Here is a 15,222-nt window from a genome sequence, read left to right on the forward strand (position 1 = left end):
GGCGCCCCGGCTGGCCAGGGGGAGGCAGTTTAGAGACCAGGATTACTGCATGTTTTTTGTGAGGGTACCTATACCCTAGGGGACACGGGGAGAACATGCAAACTCCACACAGAAAGGCCCTTTCGCCAACCCCACCTCGGGCATGGGCACTCATGACGCGGAGGAGAGAACACGCTGCCAGCACCCACAGCGTACAGGGGGAATCGAGCAGGACCTTCTAGCTGTGAGGCGACAGCACTACCGACTGTGCCACCATGCCCCCTCGGCATTCCATCTTTAACCTCCCTCCACAGTTCACCCATCCCACTCTGCTGAAGCTTTCATCACATACTTTGATGAGATGGTTGATACATCAGAAGCTCAGCAAAGAGGCACTCCAAACTGGTCAGGCTGCCTCCCACTCCTCAGTCCTCGTCCTTCTTGGTCAGAAGACACTCAACCAAGGTCGTAGTGAGGGTTTGGAAGTTGGTGTGCTGTGTGTCTGAGGATGGGGGAGAGGGTGTTAGGGCAGCATTCAAATTATAATCCTATTTTTATTGTAGTTTATTTATTGCATTCCTGAACTATTTCAAGAATATGAGAAGCGACTTGAAGAACACAAAAGCTTTTCAATACAATAGCTATCACAGCCACACACAGTCTATAGCCTATTGTAATCAAATGCACTGTGCAGGATTGGATTCTTTACCGGTAATCTATGGATTCTGGTGTCCCACTGGACAGCCTCCATTACTAAGCTGCGTATAAATAATACAAATCACACCCGTGTGAAGTGAGGGGCGCTCTTATCATGCTATGATTAGGTGATGTAATATTGATGTAAAACAAACGGTGTCAAAACAAACAATAAATTCTCTTTCTTTATTGTTAATGGGATTTAATGTTTGTGTTAGGGACAATATGACGTAAATTCTCCCTTCATTGTCAATGGCGTTTTTAAAACAAACATTGAACTAAAACAAACATTAAACCTGTATATAGGAGGGGCTAGCGCCCCTCAATAATATATCTGACCTGTCTATGCAATAGATCACATCAATTTCACCCCCCTCCCATAATGACACACACACACACACACACACACACACACACACACACACACACACACACACACACACACACACACACACACACACACACACACACACACACACACACACACACACACACACACACACACAGTCTTGGCTGCCACTCTATGTTTGTAAAAGTGCTAATATTAAAAGTTCATAGACTTGGCTGCCATATGACGTAATTTCAAAAGCCAGACGTTGGGGGGGATAGTACCCCTCAATAATAAGAACATATGCTCCTTCAACTCATGCTCTGCAAACATTCATATTTCATAAGTAGAGAAAAAATACAGAATGTCCTGGGACATGAAGATGACTTATTCTGCATGTTCAAACAACTTCGAAATCCTTTTGAGAAATTATTACTCACTCCAGTCTGCAAATGGAGTCTACTGTAAGACAAACACCTCAGACTGCCTCCGGTACTGTCACATATCTCAAGCTTTTTATAATTAATTTGACTGTGTGTGTGTGTGTGTGTGTGTGTGTGTGTGTGTGTGTGTGTGTGTGTGTGTGTGTGTAGATTGTCAAGAGTGTTGCTGTGTGGGTTGCGATGACAAAAAGTACTAACTCAGACTCTAAATTTAAACTCATCTATCAGACAGAGAAGGGAGGCTCATCTGACAGATAAGACAGCATCCTCCCAGAGGGGTTAAAAACCCCCACAAATCTCCATCAGTACAACTCAGCTCTGTCAGAGGCTTGTTTTGATCTCTTTCCATTGATCTTTTTTGTGTACTTGCTACCATATGAAGCTGTGCTGTCGGGAGATGCAGGTATCTCAATATGGACATGGGCACACTGATGATTCAGCACCATGGACAGAGGTGTCAGGACGGGTTTCTGCACAGCTAGGGGGCAGAACACGGCACTCTTTAGCTAATCTGGAACGTACCCTTCCAAGTTTGAGACAGACCTGTACTTGAGGTCACAGCATGATAATGCTCTGCAGCTCTAGCTGATTCTAATCACACACAGCTGATTAATGCATTTTGTCCTATCCGTCTACATTCTCTGGTTGTCCTGTCCTAAGTTATCTGCACTATACATTCCTGGCACTGCTGTCCCACCTACATTACATTGTTTTTGTCAAAGTTGCCCCTTGAATGTACATACACCCAGTAAAGTTTGTAAGAAACTCATGGCTATAACCCAATTCTGCTATAACTTGCCAAGTTACTGTATGCCATGCTCAGCTGCCAGAGTAACATTGTTCATATTGTCTTATACAGTAGACCAGACTGGCTGTATGAACAGTTGCAATGAATGGGTTTCTGGTGGTGGACTGGATGCCACTGTGTGTACTCAGCTTTCATGGTATCTTGATGTTGGTGAGAGGAGTGGTTGTGCCAAGTGATGTGATCATTGTTTACGTCGGACACTGCCCATTGCATCACCTGCAGCCTAGGCCTCAGTCACACATTCGAAACAGACAGAACGCGTGTTCTGCCTCTGTTTCAAATGTGTGACTGAGGCCTTAGTTGCTCCTCAGCTCAGCAAAACCCTGCAGACTCATTTCCTCTACAAGGGCAGGAGTGTTAAGCCAAATTCCAATACCCAAAATCTCGGTCACTCGGGGTCATTCCAGCTTGACCCGGAAATGGTTAACGTTCCAATTGTTAAAGTGCTCCATCGAGGAGGCGAGTGGAGTCGAGTGGAGGAGCCGAGTGGGCTCTCCGAGAGCGCATACAGCGAGTGTCAGGTGCAGGCTCGGTGGGGTATGTTGTCTCCTCGCGGCAGATTTCCGCATCACGTGTACATGTATTTTTCTTTCTCCAGTGACATAAGTCCGCCTCCTCCACATGTGGCACAGAAAACACTGCTTGAAACCCGATACTATGCACCCCCCACCCCCCCATCCACTAGCAAAAAGGAACGCGGGCTGCGGGCAGGTCAGGAATTCCCTTCACAATCATATAATATATAAGTGTGCGCATCCTGGTGCTTATTCACCATTTCATAGCCTTGCACATGTTACCATACACATGCACAAAATGATGAATCGTCTATTCTGTAGACTGTACGGCTCTGGGTTCGGAGTTCCAGTGATCCAGCTGTGTGACACTGTATTGTTCCACCACTTTTGCTTTGGCAATTTAAACGTATGTTTTCCCATGCCAATAAAGCCCTTTGAATTGAATTGAATTGATACACGTCATAAGTGATCGCGGAATGTGCCGTCGCTTTGAAATGACAGCGTAGTACATTCCGATTCTAGTGGCAAATCCACTCCACGGCCATTTTTTAAACTAGCTCCTCACCACTCGCCCTACACACTTCCACTTGGTTTGAGCATAGATATATAAATAATAGTCGCAATGCAATGCAAGTGGATGGGAGGGGAATTCCGGTGCCGTCTATTATTTATATATCTATGCTCAAACCAAGTGAAAGTGTGTAGGGCGAGTGGCGAGGAGCTAGTTTCAAAAAGGGGGTACCACTCGCATCGAATCCTCTCGTACTCGCTGGGGGCGGAGCTAAGGAGCGAGTGGAGGACGCAAGGGGAGTGAGCGAGTGTGAAAGTTGCTGTATTGGAATTTGGCTTTAGCAACATTTGTAAATCAGTAGTGGGCAACTTTGATGATTCAGAGGGCCACTATATTTCCACATTGACCCAAGAGCCAGGGCCACATTGCAGAAACCCTCTGTATTATATATTTTTTTGTAATTAACTTCGTCATTCTGTCACACAAAAGTAGCCAAAATAGCCGATCCACAAGCTCAAATCGAGCTTGTAGATCTGCTATTTTTTAGTAATAGTAATTAATTATTTTTGGCTAATTTTGAAGTGGAATTCTGAAAAGTAACTTTATTTAATTTCAAATGCATTTAGTTTACTTATGTTAACTTATGTTAATACTATAGTCATTAAGTTACTAATATAGACTGAAGTACAGACAATAAACGAGTTATGTGAAGGTGGGGCCACCAGTTGCCCATGTATGCTGTACATGTAGTCTAAGGTTCAAGCGGCTATGATAAACAGATGATTTCAATGTGCGTTTATTAAACACCTTCTGGTTTTGAGAGAGAATCTAATTGGGCTTTCTTGTGTGAAGCACACTATTCAGTCAGAATTGCAGCCTAATGAAGGAATAGCCCATAGAAATGGCTTGGCTTCAGTAGTAGGAAACAACAACCTTTATTTAAAAAAACAAACACATAAATAATAAAAACCTAGCTACATACCGGTAGAGTAGTTAGAGAACAGAGGGGGGAAAGCATTAACAGCCCTACACTTAAACAGAAATAATTGCATAATTCATAGTCAACTTCCAGTCACAAAATCAAAAATCAAATAAAAACTGGGTGACCAACAGCAAGGCAAGGTCTAGGAGTGTTTACATGCCTCCATGATCAGTATTATGTTGTATTTTGACCTGACCTCTATTCATTCAAAGAGTTACTGAGAAGAGAACATTCAGTTACATACATTCACCCTTTACAGCTGTCCAGCACAACCAGTGTTGTGTCTGGCCCCTGAGCAGCAACATTACACGGCTATAGACCACTGGTTCCCAAACACTGGGTCAGGACCCATTTGTGGGCCGTACATGGGTCCCTTTATTTTATTTCTGTTTGTTTTTAATTATTTCAAAACATTTTCAAAAAGCATTCCCAATATTTCATGAATTCAAAACAATTATTTTTTTCCCAGTAATTTCATGAAGATAATAAATGAAAAAAAAATCTAAGGCCCATAAATTAGAAAACAAATGTTTTAAGTAGTGAAAATAGCCGATCTACAGGCTCACAACGCAGACTTGTCTCTGCACATTATTTGGGAACAACTGCTCTAGGCTACGGCTGCATCCGATGTGCTTCCAGTGAAAATGTATGTAACTGACCAGAGGCGTCACTCTTCTCTCTCCAGTCTAGAGACAAGCCAGTTATGATCGCTCACATTCAATAAAAATGGAGAAACAGTCGTCCATCAGCCTGCCCTTTTAACCCAAGCAATCACTTAAACACATCATCAAAGTATTACTATAATGGGGAAAATAATGACATACTGCCTTGTGTAATGTACATCAGTGGATTATTAAACAGGGCTTTGTTCAGAAACACAAAGGCCATGCAACAATAAGCATAAACACTAGGTAACATTTTACACTGGTCTCATTCTAGTTCATCAACCTTTGTATTTGACTTGTGTAAACTATAACTAGTACTTATTAAACCTTTGTTAATATTTAAGAAAACTCTTACCCATTAGTTTTGTCGCCCACACTATGGAAATGTAGAATCATTTTTCCACATTGATTTGTTTTAAATAAGGATTGATTTCACATCAACAAAAAATAGAGCCATAAATGCTTCTTAATTACTATACCAACACAGATGAGAGCTGAAATTAACACCATAGAATACATTAACATATTGGTTGATACACTGGAATCAGGCCAGTTTAAAGTGTTATAGAAAGGTTTGTTAACTTCACACTATTTCAGATCATCCAATAGCCGTCATACTTCAACCAACAAACATAAAATACAAAAACACTGGTGGATTTATTGTCAGAACATGAAGAGAACAGAAGTTATCAGTCCGGCCACATTCTCACACTGCCAAATGGGAATCTCTTTGATTTGAACTGGTTCAAGAGCACATTTACAACTGTACATTTGAGAATGGGTGCTTGGATGCATTTGAGAATGGGTGCTTGGATGGATGTCCTCTGTAGGCACTGTCAATTCTGTCAATTCAATCAAACACCTTCAATGGAGGGTGCCTAATGATGACCCCAGACTCATACAACTACACTTAGAACATGGGCATTTAGCAAACACCTTAATTCAGAGTGACGCAGAGTGTATTTTTAATTAGGTTGACTGACAGCACACAACAGTGTTGCTGGGATATAAGCTGTGATCGCTTGGGTACGGGGACCACTCGTACCACGAGGGCAACCACAGCCATCTCCCCCATTTCACTTCTACCATGTAGCCATGCTAGGTTCATACTTTACATGGGTCCACTTTGGTTTACAGTACAAAAGGACTGTTACACAGGATCCTATGTACTGGTGAATACTGTCATAAGATGTCAGATTCACCATACTGAAATGGCCCAATCAGAGGGTTTGTGATTGCAGTGTTTTGTGAGGCTTATCAATACCAGTGGCAGGGTGGAACTCTGAGGATCTGAGTGGGACTGATACACTGTGTGTATGACAGCAATATGGGTTACCTTCTTTACTGATTCCATAGTAACCCAGCTGTGCGAGTGTGAGTGTGTGCGTGTGCATTTCAAGAGATGGTGGAGAACTCTTTGAGAAGTACATCCTGGCTCAGCGTGTTGGGAGAAACATTTTTTCTCACATTCAGACTGATGGAGCGTACCTAGATAGACACAGAGAGAGAGAGAGAGAGTGGAAATATACAGAATAGAGAGAGAAAGATGTCAGGAGACAAACAGAGAAGACAGAGAGAGGACCACATGGATAAAGAAAGTTAAATGCAACTCCAATTAATAACTTTTAACATGCACACACTATCTCCCTGGATATAATGAAACCAAAAGAGTCTTCCTCCATGCACTCTTCTCTAGGTCTGTCACGGTTACAAATTGTAGTTGACGATTAATTGTCATACCATATTTATTGCGGTAAACGTTTAAATTGTGTTTTTTTTGTCATTGAACCTTGGAATAGTACAAATTACATTTGTTTGCTTATCGTTAGGCTTCGTAAACAAAAACTGCACAGGGCAGATACGACGAATGACCTAAATGACATATTTAATAATTTTTGAAAAAATGTATAAATGCAGAAATAGCTGATGTACAAGCAACAGCTTGTGGATCTGCTATTTCTGCTTTTTTCAATATTTGACAAGGTGTGCATTTTTCAACATGGAAACGATGACGATCATGACAAAATAATTGCGATTATCTCAGATAATTGCGATTAGACGATTGTGTAATAATTGTGACAGGCCTACTGCTCTCTCTCTCACCAGCTCCTTGAAGAAGGCAGACTCTTTGGGCTGCTCAGAGTAGCGCTCAAACTGGTCCAACCCATCCTGCAGCTTCAGGGTCAACGTGTCATAGTTGGACCGTACCACTTCCAAGACCTGGGGAGGGAAAACATTTACACTATTTATAGTGCTTGAATGAAAAACACAAATTCTACCTGTCTGAAAAAGCACGAGAGTTTAAAAGTCTAAGATAGAGATAAAACATTGAATTACAAGTGGATCAAAAACAGTCTCAACATTCTTAAAAAGGAAATACTAGAACCGACTAAAGTACCAGTGTTGCATGCATACACAAATCTGTGAAAGTGTTTTCAGACATGACTGAAGAGATGATACTAAACATGCAAGCCATTGCTTCTTAATCCATAATGCAATAGAAGTGGTTCTTCCTTTGGAAATGCACTCCTCCAATATTCATCCCCAGTCAAATATTAACTCATGTTAAATACTTAACTAACATGTCTATTCATGAACCATGTCATCTTGTCCTGTGAAGAAAGGCACCTGGCCGAGGCTGAAGCATATATTTCATATTAATATTATGTTATAATCAAACAAAATAAAATAAGTACAAAATTATTGATTTTGGACGCTATTTTTGACATGCAATGCCGTCGTATGATCAAGTAAGTAATTAATTAATTAAGCATCACTACCTTTAATGTCTGCAGCATAACGCAGAGCTAAAAATACATGCACAATAGAGGATATGCGCATGCTTAAAGTGAATGGCACATCGAGTGGCAAAGCGACATGCAAAGTGAGTTTAACATTGTTTAACATTGTTTAATGCAATCAGATAGGACTTTTCTGTTTGGATATATGGGCTATCAAGGCCAGAAAGTAGTTTTTTGCCACTTGGTAGGCATTCCTGCATAACTTCTGGGTTTGATGATGATGTCATGCGCATACTCTCTATTGTACCAAGTAATATTCTGACCAATATTCTGACCAAACTTGAAATAAACACCCAATAAGACACACTGACCAGTCATGAAAACATTGAATCATGAAATTAATATTGACCTGCTGTAGATACTTTAGTGTATGACATTTAATAACCAATTGACAACCTTTATTCATTTAACCAAACTAAACGTTGTTGCTGCCAATTGTGCTCATAAGACAGAGTGAGAAGAACAGATATGGCTCCTGGTGTAGACTGATGGATTCTTCAGTGGTTTGTGGCGATACACGCAACAGCTGCAAAGACACAGCAAGACTTGCCTAATGATCGCTAGGATCCTTCACTTTGTCTGTTTGAATACAAAACAACAAAGAGAGGCTGTGTGTGTGTGTGTGTGTGTGTGTGTGCGAGTGAACTAGAATTCAACATAAGGTTAGTGTCAAAGGAGTGAGGCTGTGTACTGTATTCAACAATAATTTACCTATAAGGGTCTATTTGAAGTGCACTCTCTGAGCCGGGGTAAAAAAACACTCAACAATTATGGCAAAATGACAACTTGATTATTTTGCTCCACGATGCATTCACAATTATTAATCATGATTACTACTAGTCTAGTAATAAAGGGCCACTTCACCCCTTCTGCAACCAGAGCTTATTTTAATGATGTTTAGGACACAAGAAACACTTTAATGGGGTTTTTATGCGTTTTCCTCTCCACAAGGAGAGGAAGTGCACTAAAGCATTATGGGCATTGTAGGAATTCAGCAATCCAGTCAAACCCTAGTCAAACACACCGACTTCATTCTTTTTGGGCCATAGGGTGCAAATTTCAAATTGTGTTACTGTTATCTATTACAAATACTATTACATATGAGTGACTGCAGTTTCTTCCAGTGGTGAAATGTCCCTAACTCATCCACTGCCAAGGACTTACGACTTTTTCCATTGTTTGACTTTTACACTACATGGCGTTCTTGGCTAACCTATGATCCACCGCTCGACTCCCGGTGAAGCGAGGAAGAAGGAAACCACGTGGTCGCTAAAATCGCCTCACATCCACTTCCATGTCAGAGATTTCTTTCTCTTCATATTACTCTCTGGATGCGCTCTAACTACTGAACAAAAGGACTGTTACACAGGATTCTGTGTAACAAGCAGATTTGTTTTTCGCGATCATGCAGCAAATCATTATACATGGTCCGGGTGAATATTCTGTGACTACTTAAAAGGTAAGCAAATTTAAAAAAAGCCTGGTAAGGGTCAATGAGTTAATGATCTTGAGAACTTGAATTAATTTAATGCACTATTTGTGCATCACACATCACAATACAAAACTGTGCAACCCTGGTATTTATTAGTGTATGCAGTGTACATAGTGTGCAGGGTCAGAAGTGCAGCAGGCAGAGAGGAAAAGCAGAGGTAATTATGCAATGATTCTCCTGACAGTTCTCCATTCATCAATGAAAGAGTCCCTAAGCAGACCTGTAGAGCTCATACACCCTACAAGGCATGGCATGAGAGCAGACAAACACTTTGTCATGCTTCCCTGAGAAGGACTATAAACATGCATACAGGTGCACCACACGCACGCAGTGCCACGCACGCACCAATATTGACTTATATTTGCTATACACTCTCATAGTTTGTTTGGCCTAAAGGTTCTAAAACCCTAAGCTTCTTTTGTAGTTTGTTTGTACTGGTTAAAACCGCAAAAAATGAACTACCATTGACTACAAGTCTGTGTGTTTCTGAACCAATCAGAGTGTCGCATCCCTATTCAGGCTATGGGATGTAGCTCTGCTACATCCGCAACGCATGGAATTTGTTTACAACTGAGAGACAGACGGCCAGAGAAGCAGGTTTGGTACTACGTGGCTTATTTCTAACCTATAATGTTTCCAGATACATATTTTAGCGTGCCGATTAAGTTTAAACGGAGTGGTTCTGTAATCAAAATCAGCGGTGTTTGGAGGAACGTGCAGCAATGGGAATGAAACAGGTGAATGAAAAGATTCTTTCAGGCCGTATTTCGTCATCACACAGCACATTTTGTTCAAAGGAAGTAATTCATTACATTTTCTATGGACTTTTGATATAAACATACAAAAAAATAGAAAATTGCCCATTGATTTGGCATCTATTGTTAGGTATGCCCATATGATGACCATGGATATGCTCTAGAAGTTTGAAAAACATATTTAAGTGGTGCAACCACTTCCTTAAGTGACTATGTGTGTCTCTGGCTGGGTGGCTGGGTGCGTCTGAGCACGAAAACAGCATGGTTGTTTTTCACCACCTGTGCGCAACCTAACACACACACACAAACACACGCACATATTAACTGTATATATGGTGATTTCGGGTGTGCCAGTACAGTGACAGTACAGTACAGTAGAGGGACGCACACGGTAACTCTGTCATTTCTCAACCGTTTCGGACGCGGGGTGGCTTGCCGGAATCGGGCCGGCACCCGTGCGTTCTTGTGGGTCTGGAGCTCCCCCCCCCCCCCCCCCCCCGGGGACCCCCATACGGAGTTGCACCACTTACTTCACACTTGTGATTTTTTTCATTTCACTACATCTTTAAAGCTATGAATATACCATGAATATCAAGGCTGTAAATACACACTCACATTACAGCCACATGTACACAAACACAGCACGGGACATCACATAATACAGTATGTGCATGAACCAACCACTTGCTTCCTCGAAACCATCCATACTGTAACTCCACACGTCAGAGCCGGACTTACCGTTGGGCTAGGGTGGGCTGAAGCCCGGGGGCCCCCGACTAGGGGGCCCCCCAAAAAAAAAATATATATATATATATATATATTTTTTTTGAATTATAAAATTGTAAAGTGAAATCCAATTCAAGTGAAATGTGTGTATTGTTATTGTATTTAGTTGTATTATGGTTAAACCATTGAGAGCTTCTGCCTGCCTGCCTCTCTTTTTAGGGGCCTGGGTACCCCAAAATGAAAACAAAATAGCCCAAAAAAAATTCGGCCTCGTGGCTGCGCCGCTCGGCCAAATCGCGGGACGCGCGGCTCTGCCGCGCGCCCCAAGGGGGGCCCTCAAATTTGCTCCAGCCCGGGGGCCCTCAGCAAGGTAAATCCGGCTCTGCCACACGTGGACATTACACATACACTATCTGTTCATTTAGAACCACACAAACAGTATTTTAACGGAAACACATGCACATATTGGCCCCACCAAGTACCGGCAGCGTTGAACAACATCCAATGCTGCTGAGTTTTCATCTTTAGACAACAAACATAAAGCTTAACAGCAGCAGCCGCTGAGAAAAAGGGGGGGGGGGGGGGGGCAGTTGTCTTCCGTTTGCGCTCTGATAAATCTCCACCCTGCTGTAAGTGCCGTTGTTTTTTATTTCAATCTCTGATGGTGCACTGATGAAATATTCATAGCTTTCTCACTCTCTCCCCCCTCCATTCTCATTCCCTGTCCCATAGTCTCTCTCATCCCTCACTCCTCCATGTGGAAATACAATGAGCCAGGGTGTAATGGTAAATATCCACTAATGTGTGTTTAAGTCGCTCGCCCAGCGAGAAACAAGAGTGGAAAAGAGCGAGAAAAGAGGAAATCGAGAGATGCAAGAGAGGGGGGGGGGGAGAAACAAGAGGGAGGCGAGAAACAAGAGGGAGGCGAGAAACAAACAAATCGACACACGGAATGAGAAAGTCAGAGAGACGGACACGCCGCAATATCCTCAGTCAGTTTAACTCTGAGAGTGTGAAGATGGACCAAAATGCAATGTGTAGAAAAGTGACAAGAAGACGACAAGGAATAAAGCAGGAAGAGAGAGAGTGGATGGCACGCTGTGGAATGAATGTTGTCAAACGTAATATTGAAAAACACACACCCTGGTGTAACTGGGACACTTTTCTGCATGGGAGGATAGACAGGATTGAATGGATCATATCTGTCATGGAGGCATCTCAAAACACACACACACACACACACACACACACACACACACACACACACACACACACACACACACACACACACACACACACACACACACACACACACACACACACACACACACACACACACACACACACACACACACACACACACACACACACACACACACACACGCACACGCGCACGCGCACGCGCACACACGCACGTGTTCTGCTATTACATTTGTGTGGATGAGTTGTGTTTCTGTGCATGTGTGTCAGCTCATGTGTGTGTGTCTGGGTGCCATCAATATTGTGGTGCTGCTGTAGAGAAGGAAGACACTGTGGGAGGGATGGAGGGAGAGCTAGATCTCAAATGACAGAGGGAAGGAAACGCAACGTTTCACAGCTCATTACAAAAAGAAGAAGAAGAAGGGGGAAAAAGCAGAGTAGAGAAAGAGAGGGATTGGATGAGAGGAGAGAGTCAATCTCTATCTTCTGGAATGTTGTTCCAACACCCTGCTGGAGTCTCATCTGCTCCTGAGGGTGCTCATTTAGTTTCTACTGTAAATGGTGATGGCAGGTGTTATGCATTAGACTAAGGGGAAAATTGTTACTCACAGAATCGATTAATCGATCGTCACAAAACTAGTTGAATTAAGTTTCAATAATGGGTTTAGTGACGCATCATGTGAAAGGATTCTTGTCTTGGTTTAATATGAAGTTTTGTTTAATATATTTCATACAGTAAACATACTGTATGAAGCAATTTAAAGATGCCGTTTGGATTCAGATCATCGTGTCATACTCGATTACCTTATTTTACTGTCATTTTAAGGCCATAATCTTAATCATACAGATTAATTGAATAATCAGCAAATAAAAGATTAGTATTAGATAAAATAAACATTAGTTGCAGCCCTCGAATGGTCTGTTCTCTAAAGTTCTACTGCACTCTCTCGCTCTCTCTCTCTCTTTTTTAAATACGGAACGCTGATTTTTATCAGCAATGGCAAGATCTTGCATGTCATCAAAACAAAGAATATCTTGCATATCCAGGCTTTCATCTGGTGATGAAAGTGAATGCTACAGAAAAACAGACTACAGGCTGAATATATCGGAGTGTAGCACAATGAGAGTACAGAGAGTTTTCTTATTGGGCCGCACAGGAACAAAACAAAACAATGTCAAAATATAATAATTGACTAGTGAAATATAATATAATCTGTATATAGTCTGGAGAGACTTGCAGGGATTACAATTTTTTGCTGCCTTCACTTTTATCCTATAACCTACATAATTTCTAGCTAAATAGGCAAGTTTGTGTTTTAAAGGTTCTTGTTTACATAATATTCACCTTGAAGCTTGACATCAAAAAGATGATTAATTTGACAAGGGGTGGAAACTGGAGTGAAAAGCAGTCAGCAAGTTTATTAAGTAATCTCACGTTGACAGGTCAGCTACCTGAGATTACTTTATTTACATATAAAGTTGCTCTCCATTTCTCTGCCATCAATCTATTAGACCTGTTAGCCCTTGTTATAATGCTGTTGACAGAAAAGATGTCTGTTCAGCCCCTCCCCCCCCCCCCCCCCAATAAGAAAGTGTAAGTGCAGACTAGTAACTAACACAGTCAATAGAAGTGGTATCTATATAGACCTGATGGGACAGTATTGACGACGTCACCACATAAAATGCATGCCTCTTCCCTATTGGTCAGTCCTAAATCCAGGAGATAAAGGCAGAGGTAAATGAGGAGTATAATGACAGAATCCATCATTCTCTTATCAGCTTGTAAATACCCCCCCAACACACACAAACATGCACAATTGCTGCGCATACCAGTGTTTTTCTGTTGTGTGCATTATTTGATGTGGATGATGTCATTTAAAGCGGAGCTCAGCAGGAATATGTATGAAGTTTCAGCATGCTCTGAAACCATGTGTGTGAGTATGGTTTAAGTTACAGAGTTGCGCAGTGTGAACGCATTAGCAGCAAATTAAAAATGCAAGAATGATGAAACTTCACCCACCAATCGCACAGGGTCTAACAACACAATCGTACATGAATGTAGATAGTGACTTCATAAAGCACCAACATGACATCTCGGTCACAAATTTGACCGGGACATCATAAACAGACTAAAATGAGTGACACTGACATAAGTGTGTTCAGTCTTCTACGAGTGACACATCATAGAACATCACACGTGGAGTCCATGAGCAGATACTGTATGAGTGATTTGTGTTTCACCTGTTCCTCTGACAACTGGGAGATATGGTTCACTGCAGCATACGACTCTATCTTGGGGTTGAAATGGTTGATGATGGCCCTGAAACGCATAAAGAACAAAAGACAGGAGGAAAGATGAGAAGAGCCAAGACAGTATTTCATAGAGATTAACAGATGCACTGGCATTGGTAATAGATCCACGGACAGCCACATACAGTACACACTCACTCACTCTCATACTGTATATACTATATTATAATAATCCATTAAGCTTGCCACTTGCATCTATGGATGTCCATTTTATAAATTTTCACTGGAGCATATCACAACAGAATATTAATCATAATACGTTGCCGAGTCCCTCAACAACACATTTAACTTAACTTTAAAGGTTTGACTATGTGACTAAAGCTTCTACTCCTTGCTATTCCTCTAATTATAATATACTGTACCTAACCGAGACACTTTTTCATTCAGTTGAAGTTCTCGTACATACAGTATGTAGGCTCAGACCCAGGATGTCATGATAATGTGGTCAATGCAAAAAAAGGCTATACTGTCAACTCTAAGCCAAAGCACATATACAAGTCCACTCCACGTTTTCTTTCTTGAAAGCTTGTGGACCGGCTGAGAGGGACACCGCATTGGGGAGACATACTTACAAAGATTCTGGTGAGAGTTGACTCACTCCAGGCAAGAAAAGAACATACATGTGGCTCAAGAGAGACAGAGGTCTTAAACACTGCGCTACCTCTGGGTGCCACCGTGCCAGTCAGATAGACTGTTTACTTTCATATGGTGCAAACACACCAGGGACATCTGCATGTGAATTCATGCCATTATTCTCCAGCATTTGCATTCATTTCAGTGAAAAAAGCCACTCTATGGCCTCAAATAGAAGTTGATGCAGGAAGATGTCAATTGAAATTGCTTCTTTTCCTCATAGTACAATCATGCATGATCAAATCAGCATAAAATCAGCAAAGAATTTCCCACTGATATTTGCGTTTGGGGTGGTGTGTGTGTGTTTGTGGGTGGTGAGGGGGGTCAGGGGTGGTTGGGGTGGGGGGGTTGAAGGGAGTGCCGTCGTGAAAAAAAAAA

The 15,222-nt window shown here is 41.8% G+C and overlaps 1 protein-coding gene across 2 annotated transcripts in view; it reads right to left on the reverse strand.

Moving 5' to 3' along the window:
• Positions 1-4,199: 4,199 nt before the first annotated feature.
• The window catches only part of armh3 (armadillo like helical domain containing 3), a 44,952-nt gene continuing 33,929 nt past the window's right edge, over positions 4,200-15,222 (reverse strand). For both annotated transcript variants that reach the window (XM_079499945.1, XM_079499944.1), the window contains exons 25-27: positions 14,143-14,221; positions 7,031-7,147; positions 4,200-6,415 (exon numbers count right to left, since the gene is read on the reverse strand). In XM_079499945.1, coding sequence (XP_079356071.1) covers positions 6,323-6,415; positions 7,031-7,147; positions 14,143-14,221 — 289 coding nt within the window. In that variant the 3' untranslated portion in view covers positions 4,200-6,322. The remainder of the gene's footprint in view (positions 6,416-7,030; positions 7,148-14,142; positions 14,222-15,222) is intronic.

This window comes from Electrona antarctica (genome assembly GCF_951216825.1).
Source record: "Electrona antarctica genome assembly, chromosome: 4".
In the NCBI taxonomy this organism is placed as follows: domain Eukaryota; kingdom Metazoa; phylum Chordata; class Actinopteri; order Myctophiformes; family Myctophidae; genus Electrona; species Electrona antarctica.